At 41.5% G+C, this 13,782-nt stretch overlaps 1 protein-coding gene across 4 annotated transcripts in view; it reads left to right on the top strand.

The window, feature by feature from the left end:
* Positions 1 to 13,782, top strand: part of rasgrp3 (RAS guanyl releasing protein 3 (calcium and DAG-regulated)) — a 39,016-nt gene that overhangs the window by 15,299 nt on the left and 9,935 nt on the right. For 2 of the 4 annotated variants that reach the window (XM_085243007.1, XM_085243010.1), the window contains exons 7-11: positions 7,938 to 8,111; positions 12,167 to 12,283; positions 12,638 to 12,916; positions 13,316 to 13,393; positions 13,741 to 13,782. The exon at positions 13,741 to 13,782 is cut by the window's right edge and continues 72 nt beyond it. In XM_085243007.1, the coding sequence (XP_085099133.1) occupies positions 7,938 to 8,111; positions 12,167 to 12,283; positions 12,638 to 12,916; positions 13,316 to 13,393; positions 13,741 to 13,782 (690 nt within the window). Of the gene's footprint in view, positions 1 to 2,603; positions 3,011 to 7,937; positions 8,112 to 12,166; positions 12,284 to 12,637; positions 12,917 to 13,315; positions 13,394 to 13,740 lie in introns of all 4 variants that reach the window. The other 2 variants (XM_085243008.1, XM_085243009.1) reach the window with 2 other exon arrangements.

Here is a 13,782-nt window from a genome sequence, read left to right as displayed (position 1 = left end):
AATGGATTGGATTTATATAGCGCTTTTCAAGGCACCCAAAGCGCTTTACAATACCACTATTCATTCACTCTCACATTCATACACTGGTGGAGGCAAGCTACAAGTCATTACTACTGACTGTCCACTCCCAGTCCTATCCAGCAGCAGGGAGAAGTAGGGCTGGGTATCATCACTGACTTCTATTCGATTCGATTCCGATTCAATTTTGACTCAGACAGAGAAGCACAATATAGTAATTCAGCTGGATTCATGCGGTCTAAGATTTCAGGTGCCCAACAGGAACAGTTACACATTCCAGATAAAAACTACTCCAAGTCTATTCAGGAAATGCTGCCAGAGACATTATCAAATGGTAATCAAAAGTCTATAAAAAAAAACTATACCAGTGAAATGTGACACTTGTAAAAATGACAAGAGGTGAATGCTGCAGCAAATCATAAATATTGTAATTAAGTGCGCAAAGCAGTGGAAGAAAAATAAAGATTTTAATTCAGCTAACAGATCATCTGCAGAGGAATGGCTTATTTGAAGAGTTTCAGTCAGGTTTCAGAGCTCATCACAGCACAGAAACAGCTTTAGTGAAGGTTACAAATGATCTTCTTATGGCCTCTGACAGTGGACTCATCTCTGTGCTTGTCCTGCTAGACCTCAGTGCAGCGTTCGATACTGTCGACCATTGTTACGCCCCAGTCTAGGGGTACAGGAACGCAACATGAGTTTGAAAAGACTGCCCCGCCCTGGTCCCCAAAACCATACACAGAGGGAAACCCAACGGAAACCAATTTCTTAGTGAATCATGATTTATTTTTCTACACTGCAAAAATGAAGCTCCGGGGTGAACAAAGGCCAAAATAACAAACAAAACAAACTAAGTCAGGAGGAGGTGCTATCTAAAACCCTATGTGAAATCAAACATCAAACAAAAGACAAGCGCTACACCTAACTCCCTAACTGAAATAAACAGGAGAAAACAGTGCAAGGAAAAACAATAAGGCAGCTCACCCCTTCTGTTGCAGTGCTATTTACAATGAAAACTAATGTACACACTATATACAAAACTCAGAAAAGCCGCAAAAATCTCAGGCACAAAAATCTCAGGTTTTGGAGGCCAGGGTCAGGTCTGCTGCTGCTGTCAGTGGCTGCCCCAGGACAACTGCTGGTGAGGGATTTGAAGAAGATCACATGGCCAGGGGACCAATCAGCAGCCGTCAGCTCATCATCTCTGGGATCTGCAAAGACTTAAAGGCACAGACAACAACAGCCACCAAAACAGATTATGGACAGGGCCATAACAACCATAATATCCTATTAGAGTGATTAGAACATGCTGTAAGTGTTACAGGTACTGCACTGCAGTGGTTTGTATCATATCTATCTAATAGACTCCAATTTGTGCATGTAAATGGAGAGTCCTCTTCACACACTGAGGTAATTATGGAGTTCCACAGGGTTCAGTGCTAGGACCAATTCTGTTTACATTATACATGCTTCCCTTAGGCAGCATCATTAGAAGACATAGCATACATTTTCACTGCTATGCAGATGACACCCAGCTCTATCTGTCCATGAAGCCAGATAACACACACCAATGAGTTAAACTGCAGGAATGTCTTAAAGACATAAAGACCTGGATGGCTGCTAACTTTCTGCTTCTTAATTCAGATCAAACTGAGGTTATTGTACTCGGCCCTGAAAATCTTAGAAATATGGTATCTAAGCAGATTCTTCCTCTGGATGGCATTACCTTGGCCTCCAGTAACGCTGTGAGGAACCTTGGAGTCATTTCTGACCAGGACATTTCCTTCAACGCACATATTAAACAAATACATAAGACTCCTTTCTTCCATTTGTGCAACATCTCTAAAGTTAGAAATATCCTGTCTCAGAGTGACGCTGAAAAACTACTTCATGCATTTATTACTTCCAGGCTGGACGACTGTAATTCATTATTATCAGGATGTCCTAAAAACTCACTGAAAAGCCTTCAGCTAATCCAAAATGCTGCAGCAAGAGTCCTGACAGAGACTAGAAAGAGAGAGCATATTTCTCCTGTTTTGGCTTCCCTTCATTGGCTTCCTGTTAAATCCAGAATTGAATTCAAAATCCTGCTCCTCACATATAAGGTCTTAAATAATCAGGCCCCATCTTATCTTAATGACCTTGTAGTACCATATCACCCTATTAGAGCACTTCGCTCTTGCTCTGCAGGCCTACTTGTTGTTCCTAGAGTATTTAAAAGTAGAATGGGAGGCAGAGCCTTCAGTTTTCAGGCCCCTCTTCTGTGGAACCAGCTTCCAGTTTCGATTCGGGAGACAGACACTATCTCTACTTTTAAGATTAGGCTTAAAACTTTCCTTTTTGCTAAAGCATATAGTTAGGGCTGGACCAGGTGACCCTGAATCCTCTCTTAGTTATGCTGCAATAGACGTAGGCTGCCGGGGGATTCCCATGATGCATTGAGTTTTTCCTTTCCAGTCACCTTTCTCACTCACTATGTATTAATAGACCTCTCTGCATTGAATCATATCTGTTATTAACCTCTGTCTCTCTTCCACAGCATGTCTTTCATCCTGTCTTCTTTCTCTCTCCCCAACCGGTCGCAGCAGATGGCCCCGCCCCTCCCTGAGCCTGGTTCTGCCAGAGGTTTCATCCTGTTAAAAGGGAGTTTTTCCTTCCCACTGTCGCCAAAGTGCTTGCTCATAGGGGGTCATATGATTGTTGGGTTTTTCTCTGTATCTATTATTGTACGATCTACTGTACAATATAAAGCGCCTTGAGGCGACTACTGTTGTGATCCGGCGCTATATAAATAAAATTGAATTCAATTGAATTCAATTAATTCAAGTTAATTGCTTTATCACTGAGCACAATTGCTGCTGCTATTTGTAAATCACTGAATTAATACATGCACATTCCTGCAAAAATCTCTCCAGAGCAGGTTGGATCCACAGAGGTGGCTGTGCTCCAGAGGCAGAGTAGGCCATTCGAAGGGAGGTGCTTCAATCCCTTTGTACGATAGGCTCTTGTTTCCATCCCAAAAATAAGTCTTGACAAAAAACTAAATGTGTGTGTTAATGAGAAATGCTGTATAAAATATTTTGAGAGCTCAAGTTAACCAGAAAGGTGCCCTATAAAAACTAGCCTTTATTCATCCGTTTATACATTAGCAGTAGTAACGTTTGGTAGTAAGAACCGAAAACCCTAAAAGTTACCTGGACAGCCCAAAAGCTTGTTTCATACTCTGGTCAGGAGCAGGTAAGGAGTTTCAGTTTTAAATCACCTTTAAATACCACATTTTCACTGTTTTTGAGGAATTGAGCTTGAACTTGAGGAATAACTGGGGAATAACTTTTACATGTGCAGCCGTATGCAGTTAATTTGGTAAATGTATAAAATATTTCAGTTTCATTCTCCTGCTAATTCACTTTTACACTGCTAGAAATATAGCTACAAGAACACACATACCAGAGTGTCACATTTTACTGATAATTACCATTTCATAATGGCTCCAGAGTATGTGGCCCTCATATGGATCATTTGAGATGGAAGAAGAGTCATATGATCCGTAAAACCCCCCTTTTAGATCGGTAATGACCAACTCTTTCATGTGACCTCGCAGGGAAAACGCAGCTTAGTAAGTTGATAACTAGATTCATGTGACCACTTATCCGGATCGACAAACTAGGGGTAAATGAATCCAGGTAACAAAAAACACGCCCTGGGTCTGCTGAACTTGCTTCATAGTACATGGCCCAGGTTATGTATTCAGCATAAGGGATTTGTAACCACTGACCGGAAGGCATCAACCCCAGCAGCTGACTAATTTCCGGCTGTAGCATAAATCTCCAGAGACCTCAATAAAGGAATAGAATAGAATAGAATAGAATTCAACTTTATTGTCATTGCACATGCACAGGTACAGGGCAACGAAATGCAGTTTGCATCCATCCAGAAGTGCTTTAGTGATATAGATATATTACAATATATATTAGCAATAATATAGATATGTGAGTATATTACAGAAATGGGTCTATTATGGTATGTTATAATGTACACGGTATGAAGTATGTTGTGAATATTCTATAACTATAAGTATGTACAGGCTGTAGTGAGTACAAGCTATGTACAGGATATGAACAGGATATAAATATGAAAAACTATACAGAATATGAAATGAAATAACTTTACAGAATCTGAGATATACAGCTATACAGAAATGGGAACTATGCAAGTTGTAAACAGTTGTAGGATTAAAGATTATCGAATGTACAGAATGATTATTTACACAGAGCTATACAGTAGTGCAGTTAAGATAAGTGAGGGTGTAGATAGTTTCTACAGAGGCTATATAAAGTGCTAGTGGTTGTGAGTGGTGGTTCAGTCCATGTTATTATTGTGTGTTTGAGGGTACAGTTGTCCATTGTGGGTGTGTGTATGTTCAGTCCATGTGTTAACGTGGGTCAGATGTCAGGAGGCAGAGTTCGGGAGTCTGACAGCTGTGGGGAAGAAGCTGTTCCGGTACCTGGTGGTCTTAGTCCGGAGGCTCCTGTGGCGCCTCCCAGAGGGCAGGAGGGTGAAGAGTCCATGTGATGGGTGACTGGGGTCTTTGATGATTTTCCCAGCCCTTTTCAGACACCGCTTCCTGTAGATGTCTTTTATGGCAGGAAGTGGTGCTCCGGCGATGCGCTGGGCAGTTTTCACGACCCTCTGCAACGCCTTCCGGTCCGAGGCAGAGCAGTTCCCGTACCAGACTGTTATACAGTTGGTCAGGATGGTGCAGTGATAGAAGTTCACCAGGATGTCTGAGGACAGGTGGTTCTTCCTCAGAGTCCTCAAGAAGAAGAGGCGCTGGTGAGCCTTCTTGACCAGCTTGGAGCAGTTGGTCGTCCAGGTGAGATCCTCGGAGATGTGGACTCCCAGGAACTTGAAGCTGCTCACACGCTCCACAGCCGTCCCCTTAATGTGGATGGGTGGATGTGGGTCAGCATTCCTCCTGTAGTCCACGATGAGCTCCTTGGTCTTCTCGGTGTTAAGCAGCAGGTTGTTTGTGTCGCACCACTCAGCCAGACGATCCACCTCCTCCCTGTAGGCGGCCTCATCGTTGTCACTGATGAGGCCAATCACCGTGGTGTCATCTGCAAACTTAATGATGGTGTTGGAACCATCAGCAGGTCTGCAGTCGTGGGTGAAGAGGGAGTAGAGGAAAGCGCTCATCACACAGCCTTGTGGTACACCGGTGTTCATTGTGATGGTAGATGAGCAGTGGTTATCCAGCCGGACATGTTGGGGGCGGTTGGTCAGGAAGTCCAGTAACCATTTGCAGATGAGGGAACTGATGCCCAGGTCTGTCAGTTTCCTGATGAGTTGTGAGGGGTGGATTGTATTGAACGCTGAACTGAAGTCTATAAACAGCATTCTGGCGTAGGTGTTGTTGTTGTCCAGGTGTGAGAGGACAGAGTGCAGTGCGATGGAGACTGCATCCTCTGTGCTCCTGTTCTGGCGGTATGCGAATTGGTGGGGGTCCAGGGTGGGGGGGAGACAGGATTTGAAGTGTGCTAGGACCAGTGCTCTAAGCACTTAGTGATGATGGGGGTGAGTGCTACTGGGCGGTAATCATTGAGGCAAGATGGGTTGGAGTTTTTGGGTATCGGGACGATGGAGGTGGATTTGAAGCAGGCCGGTACCACAGCGTGGGCCAAGGACAGATTGAATATGTCTGTCAGCACTCCTGCAAGCTCCCCAGAACACGCTCTGAGAACACGCCCGGGGATGCCATCAGGGCCTGCAGCCTTGTGGACATTGATCCTGCTCAGCACCGCTCCTACATCGGTGGGGGAGAGAGTCAGAGGTTGGTGGTCTGGCGTCATGTCTGCTTTGGTTGTGGTTGTGGGGTTCCCTCGCTCAAAACGAGCATAAAAGTTGTTGAGCTCGTTGAGGAAGGAGACATCAGAGGATGCGGGGGAGGGTTTGGTGGTCCTGTAGTCTGTGATGGTCTGGAGTCCTTGCCACATGCGTCGGGGGTTGGAGTTGGAGAAGTGTTCTTCTACCTTCTTTTTGTAATGGTGTTTGGCTTTTTTGATGCCCTTCTTTAGATTAGCCCTGGCTGTGCTGTAGGCGTGTGCATCTCCTGACCTAAAGGCAGTGTTGCGGGCCTTCAGGAGGAGACGAACATCCCGGTTCATCCAAGGCTTCTGGTTGGGGTACATGGTGATCCGTTTCTGGGTGGTGACACTGTCTGTGGTTTCGGAGATGTAATCCAGTACAGATGAGGCGTACTGGTCCAGGTCTGTGTGGGTGAACATATTCCAGTCTGTGTTTTTAAATCTGTCCTGGAGCGCTGCGTCTGTCCCCTCTGGTCACACTTTAATTGTCCTCACAGCAGGTTTCACACGTTGGATGAGTGGTGAATACCTAGGTGTGAGGAACAGGGAGAGATGGTCCGATTGTCCAATGTGGGGGAGGGGGGTGGCTTTGTAGGCTCCAGCCAGGTTGGAATACACGGTCTAAAGTCTTGTCTCCTCTGGTGTGGCAGGAGACATGTTGGTGGAATCTGGGGAGGACTGTCTTTAAGTTGGTGTGGTTGAAGTCGCCAGCAACAATAAAAGCAGCCTCGGGGTGTTTATTCTGGTGTTTGTTAATGGCTGCAGAAAGTTCTTTCATGGCCAACCTAGCATTAGCGTCGGGGGGTATATACACGGCAGTGAGTATGATCGAAGTGAGTTCTCTGGGGAGATAATAAGGTCTGCATTTGACCATTAAAAACTCTGCATTAGGTGAGCAGTGACACTCAGTAGTAGTGGAGTTCATGCACCAAGCATTGTTAATATAAATGCACAAACCTCCACCTCTGGTCTTGCCGGAGTCATCTGCTAGCCTGTCGGCTCGGTGTGTGTGGCGTCCTGCTAACTCGATAGCATTGTCCGGGCAGCTGTTGTTCAGCCATGTTTCGGTGAAAAACATGACATTTGCTGTATCACAACTGTAGGGTGTAACACATCTGTGTCCTCTGTTAGAAATAAACAGCTGGCCACATACCCGGATTAAAACTACTTTAGATTGCACAGAATTCACAGACAGCCAATATACTTTGGTCCACGCAAGACAAAAGACTCCATGAGCAAGAAGAAATTCTGCATGATTGTGTCTTGGGAAAGTTCTACCCATCCCTGACTTCAGAACACAGAATGGTCACACTGGCTACAGAATTAAATCCCTTCTTCAAACAGTTCCATGGGGCCTTTGATCTCAGTGTTTTTGAGAAATGGAATTTATGAAAAATGAAATATAACCTTATCCTTTCAGGACATACATGGGCTCCCAAAACCAGCCCTGATCTGCTGTGCAGTTTTTTGGCTCAAAGCTAATGCTAACTCATGCTATCACAGGTGTCAAACTCCAGGCCTTGAGGGCCGGCGTCCTGCAGGTTTTAGATGTGTCCTTGATCCAACACAGCTGATTTAAATTGCTAAATTACCTCCTTGACATGTCTTGAAGTTCTCCAGAGGCCTGGTAATGAACTAATCAATTGATTCAGGTGTGTTGACCCAGGGTGAGATCTAAAACCTGGCCTAGACATTGGCCCTCGAGGCCTGGAGTTCGACACGCCTGTGCTAGATGGAGAGCTTCTGGAAAGCTGAACATTTGCTGGGATTCCATTCTGCTGTGATGGGCCATTGGCGTCTTATCATCAAACAGCTTAACTGAATTCTACATATCAATATGTGGGAGAAAAGGCTTACACTAGCTGACATATGGTTAGGTGTTTAATAGATTTCCTAGAATAGGACCCAGATCAAAATGTAGGGTGGTAGAGAAGTAGGCAGTTTCAACACTGGTACAAAAACAGTATGTAAAGGATTTTTTTTTCAGTCTTTGCGTAGGATCTTTTCTGATTCTGTAAGGCAGATACCTGATTTATGTTACTCTGTCATTCCTAGTTCACTGATTACCAGAGCTATGTGATCCATGGCTGTTTGGTGGACAACCTGACTCTGGAGCGCTCCATTGCTTTGTTCAACGGCGTTTCACAATGGGTGCAGCTGATGGTTCTCAGCAAACTCACACCTCAGACCCGTGCAGAGGTCATCACAAAATACATCCATGTGGCACAGGTAAGCCAAGGAGGGCAGGCTCTACGCACAGCTCTTCCAGCTTTCACAAAGTATTTCTCTCCAAAACATATAGAAATAACAGGGTGACTCAGCACTGTTACAAAACCATACTATATAATTAAGTTTAAATTCCACATTCCACATAAATTCCAAATCTTAAACTCAAGATTTTTCTTTTGACTAGTCAAACAAATTATCGAGAAAAATGCAACAGTAAAATCTTACAGATTAGAAAAAACCCACTCAGCTAAAGTGGCAAAACAGCATCTTGGCTTTGCTCATTTGCAGTGCAGAGGCTCAGAGATGTTATGATAGTTTTTCCCCTAAACTGCCACCTTAAAGTCTAACATAGTAATACAGGGTTAGGCTACATTTAAAGCCACAGTTTCAGAAGCCAGAAGTTACTTTCAATTTATGTCTTTTTTAATATGCATTTTGGCCTCATAGTTGTTCTAATATAATATTTTTGTATTTATGCAGCAGTCTGCTACTTCCTGAGCCTTGTTCAGCTGGAGGTTTCTTCCTGTTAAAAAAGGAGTTTTTTTCTTTCCACTGTCCTTTGATTTGTCAAGGTTTTCTTTCTGATATTGTACCTTAACAATGTAAAGCACCTTGAGGCAACTGCTTTTTATTGTGTGAATTGAATTAAACTGAACTGAATTAATTTATGCCAGATACATTAAATTATAGCTAAGGCAGTAGATGTGAACTAAACTCTAACTCTGTCACTGAATGATGATTGGATTGGACTGACTGAACCTTAAGAGGCTAACATTTCACATATTTTCATCGTTTTTAAACCATTCAGTGAGCTCCCTATGGATAGTATAGTATATAGAAAGATAGATAGATAGTTTGTATCTAGGGGGAGAGATGGGCCCTGCATAAACAAGTAACCCGTTTAACTCTAAAAGGCACAGTGGTGTTATAGAATGTCCCCTTTTTTTTAAAAACAATGATAATTCTTCGTCAACCACATAACTGAAGTATGCCATCTGGAGGATGTAGGCTGAATATCATGCTGCTGTTTCTCTCACACATACCTGACATTTTTTATATGTTGCTGCCATCAAATTCAAAAGAAACTGGTTTTTCATGAGAGAGTAACATGTTTCAAATTAATGATATAAGAAATAATACTAGTGTTTGGTAAATGGACAGGTGTTTATGTAGCACTTTTCTTCTCAAGCTGAGCACTTAAAGGGCTTTTTGCTACAAGTCTTATTCACCCAGTCACACACAGGATTTGTAAAAAGAGAATGCAAATATACGTTCTTATTCTTAGTCTTCTTCTTCTTCTTCTTCTTATTATTATTATTATTATTATTATTATTATTGAGTTTGTTTCATCCAGGACGTATCTATTAAAATATGTCTGGTACAGCTTTGATCTCTTGTAGTTAAAAGTGAAAGTCTTATGAGAAGACAGACAATAACAGTTAGAATATGGATTGCACAGGCAGTCACCATTCAGATTTAATGGCCCTTCTGTGGATGAGTATGTTTAGCTGCCTTTAAGCCAGATTCTTCATGGTTCCACACTATGCAAAAAAATGGCTTCTTTAATATTTTTAATATTCTCTAATATTTCTCTAAAACAAACAATAACAAACATACAAAAAACACCGCAAAAAACAAATGCACTTGAGCTGTTGTTCAGTCATAAAAGCTCCCCATCATCAATATTTATGTTCCATATAGTGCACACTGTTAGAAAAAGCATCTTGAAAAAACGGTAATATTCCGGCAGCTGGGGCACCAAAATACGACCGTATAATTACAGAAAATAACTCCCGCATAAAAATACGGTCATTTTCAGTAATGAAAATAGAGTTTGTTGCGCTAATTTGACATGGGATTCTGCTTTTTCCAAGTGCTTTTAGACATTAAATTAGGAACATTTTAACGTGATCAAACAATGAAATTACCTATAAACAAGGTCACTGAATGTGGAAATATGAATCATAACACATAAATATACAGAAATATACAGTTGGTTTAAATAATAATTGATTGTATGCCCTGGGACAGACTGACAGAGGCGAGGCTGCCATATCGCACCATCGGCCCCTTTGGCCATCACTAGTAGGCGGTAGGTGAAGAGTCCTGACCACGGACACAACGGCGGACAGTGTCCGAGCCGGGGAGCGAACTGGCAACCTTCTGATCACAAGGCGAACTGCCAACTCTTGAGCCACGAACGGCCTAACTAGCAATGATAATAATACTTATGTGCTGTAACACAAGCTTATAGGGATCATGTTATATATAGCATTACATTTGAATTCAACAGTTCAAGCTTTCAAATAACAGACAGATATTTGTGAGTTCATGATACATTTGTGAATGTATTTTAACAATCTAAATATGCATATGTACAGACAGCTACATTTAATAATCATGACAATTATGTTGTATTACATTACAGTGATGTAACGTTAATTTACATTCAAAATGTGAAGTCAAAGTCTATTTACGTACTTTAATGATATTCTAGAAGAACAGAACATTACTGTAAAATGCAGTAAAATACCTTCATATTAGGGTTTTTTCCTACGGTCGCAGCCATACCCGCGACCTTGTTGTTAGTTCACATTCATTGGCCGATGCTTAGCGACATATTATTTATATTTATTGCAACTCCTACCTCTACATTTCTTTTTCAAAATATATAATTAGCACAGCGTGTCCGTGCAATGTTTTACATTGTGGCATGCAGAGAAATCTTAACAAAGAAGCTCACAGAGAGAGATTGAACTTGTTATTTAACCCCAAGCTGGTGGGGGGAGCGCTTTATTAAAACACTTGCGGTGCTACAATGTGCCTCAAGGTTCAACAACAGCACCACAGAAGTCACTCATGGTATAGCACTCTCTCTACCAAACAACAACTGTCAGTGACGCTGCACCACTGCGTAAACACAACATTCAAGATAACAGTTAAAAGTAACGTAACCATAAACAATAAAACAAGAACATCTAAACAGCAGCTCATGTCCCAAGGCATGATGGGAGACATTTCTGGATTTCTGGATATTTTTACAATCTGAATATGCATATGTACAAAAAAATATATTTAAAAAACAAGTAAATTGTGTTTTATTACATTTACAGTGATGTTATGTTATTTTACATTTGACGTGTCAGATCACAGTCTACTTATGTAAATGTAATGATATTCTAGAAAAACAGTACACAACTGTAAAATACACAGTAAAATAATTTGACATTACTATTTACAGTTTACTATTACAGTGCAGGATATGGTTCTTTCTGTCTGTGTTCTAGGCAAAGAGCTTCTCCATTACTCTTCCATTTGTATTGAAGGATGGATGCATGCCCTAATAATCTGCCCTGTCCTTTCTCCTACCAAAGTAAAGGCTGTCTACAGAAAGGGTCAAGGATGAATCTACTTAACACACTGCCATAATGACATGCTGCACAGAATATTGTGTGCTGGTTTTTAAGATGGCTTGGTCAGCTTCAAGTGCAAATGTTCTCATTTTGTAAGCATGCATATTGTAACATATTGTTATGTTATGTAATGCTGAATTGAAAAGTAAATATTGACTGGGCTCCATGCAGCAGACTGGGACTCATCAAAAGCTTATGATGGCTTGGTTTGGATTTGGTTTTATTCACATAGCCATTTGTCTCTCATCTCAGCATTATTAGATTATTAAAATAAAGTAAGTTTTTACAATTACTCTGATAATCATAGTGGTAGCAAAGCTTTCTTCTTCAGCTATTGTCACCAATCTAATATGTCATTGGAGACTGGTGCAGTGATAATGAGCTCTAGTATTCATGTACTGTGGTTTCAGAAAGGAGTCAGCTTAATTTGTTGGTAAGCTCTTAGATTAACATCCCCTCCACAGTCCATAAAAAAATTAAATAAAGTTTTTCAGTGTTTTTGAATTTTAATTAAAAAACGAAACAATAATTGAATAAATTGCCACACTCCAAACTAGCACACCAAGGACCAAAAGCAAGGCGCTAGGCCACCTCTTTAGACAATAAACAGTGATCTTCAACATGTCTGTCTCTGGTCATCAGAAACTCCTTCACCTGCAGAACTTCAACACTTTGATGGCGGTGGTGGGGGGCCTGAGCCATAGTTCAATTTCTCGCCTAAAGGAGACTCATTTATATTTGGCTCCTGAAGTAGTCAAGGTAAGTCAGTGCCAGTCTTTTGTATGTAGATTCATTTATGATTACTACACAGTTACAGGTGATTCAGTGGAAATGTATTTTCTTAGCAACAAGCCTTTACCCTGTTTCATTAAGGAATTTGTACTGCAGCGCGGTGGCGCTGTGATTAGAACTGTTAACTCACAGCAAGAAGGTCCTGATTTTGGTTCCACCACCTGGCCTTTCTCCTTGGAGTTTTCATGTTCTCCACATGTTTGTATGGGTTCTGCCTGGGTATTTGGCTTCCTTCCATAGTCCAAAGACATGGATAACTTAAACTTTTGATTTGCTTGTGAACATGGTGTACCCTTTACCGTTTGCTGCTTCTTGCCACAGATCTGGAATGAGATGACAGAGCTGGTCTCTTCCAACAACAATTACTCTTGCTACCGAAAAGCCTTCAATGAGTGCCAGGGATTTAAGATCCCAGTACTGGGTGTGCACCTAAAGGACTTGATTGCAGTGCATGTGGTGTTTCCTGACTGGATTGGTGATGGTAAAAAGGTGAACCTCGTGAAGATGCATCAGCTTTACATGACCTTCAATGAGCTGGTGTCCCTGCAGAGTGCGGTGGCCCAAGTTGAACCCAACATGGACCTCATCTACCTACTAACGGTGAGGGATTACCACACATGGATTTGAAATGTCACTGTCCAGCTAATTGTGCACACACAAAGGACTCTTTCAAGAGGTTAAGGAAAAATAGATAATTTTATTTTCTAAAGACCCTGCTTCATTTTCTTCACTCTTGTTTGTTTCTGTCGCTTGTTGTTGTTTTCGACTTTTTTTTCATCAGTCAAATCAGGTTCATATATGATAAGAAGCTCCTTGAGAATATTGGCTTGTTGTCCTCGTTACCTAGTCTCAGAAAGGATTTGTAGAAGCTCTTTTTTGCAGTTTATGGCTTGTTTTTTACTACAGGAACTTGCACTTTAAACAAAAGGTCACTTTACAACCCTCAATTGTTCTTTGACTTTTTGAAGCTTATTATACCGCAATCCTTTTATTTTTCAGCTTTCGTTAGATCTGTATTATACTGAGGATGAGATTTATGAGCTGTCATTGCTAAGGGAACCCCGTAACTCTAAATTGGTAAGTTTTAGTGTAATTATAACCACTGCTCAGACATACTTTCATCAAAGACTTTCACCAACTAAAAATCTTCTTTTGGACAATTTCAAATTTTTCTTTCTACCATTTATCACACAGGGCAGAAAATTAAACACCCTTTTGCCTTTGTATTCGGTTTAATTGAATTCAATGTTATTTATATAGCATCAAATCACAACAACCGTTTCCTCAGGTGCTTTATATTGTAAGGTAAAGACCCTACAATAATACAATAATACAAACAGAAAAAAAGTGCTTTGTAAGATCCTGTTGTCTTGATGTGAATATTTGGTGGGTCCTGTTTGTCTAAGTCTCGTCCTTCTGCACAGCCTACCTCTCCAACAACTCCCAACAAGCCATTGGCCCCACTG

The sequence above is a fragment of the Mchenga conophoros genome, linkage group LG13, assembly GCF_057382185.1.
Source record: "Mchenga conophoros isolate Kocher_MC1m ecotype Shallow Benthic linkage group LG13, M_conophoros_male_GT1.1, whole genome shotgun sequence".
NCBI classification, from domain to species: domain Eukaryota; kingdom Metazoa; phylum Chordata; class Actinopteri; order Cichliformes; family Cichlidae; genus Mchenga; species Mchenga conophoros.
This window is presented reverse-complemented; position numbering and strand designations above follow the sequence as displayed.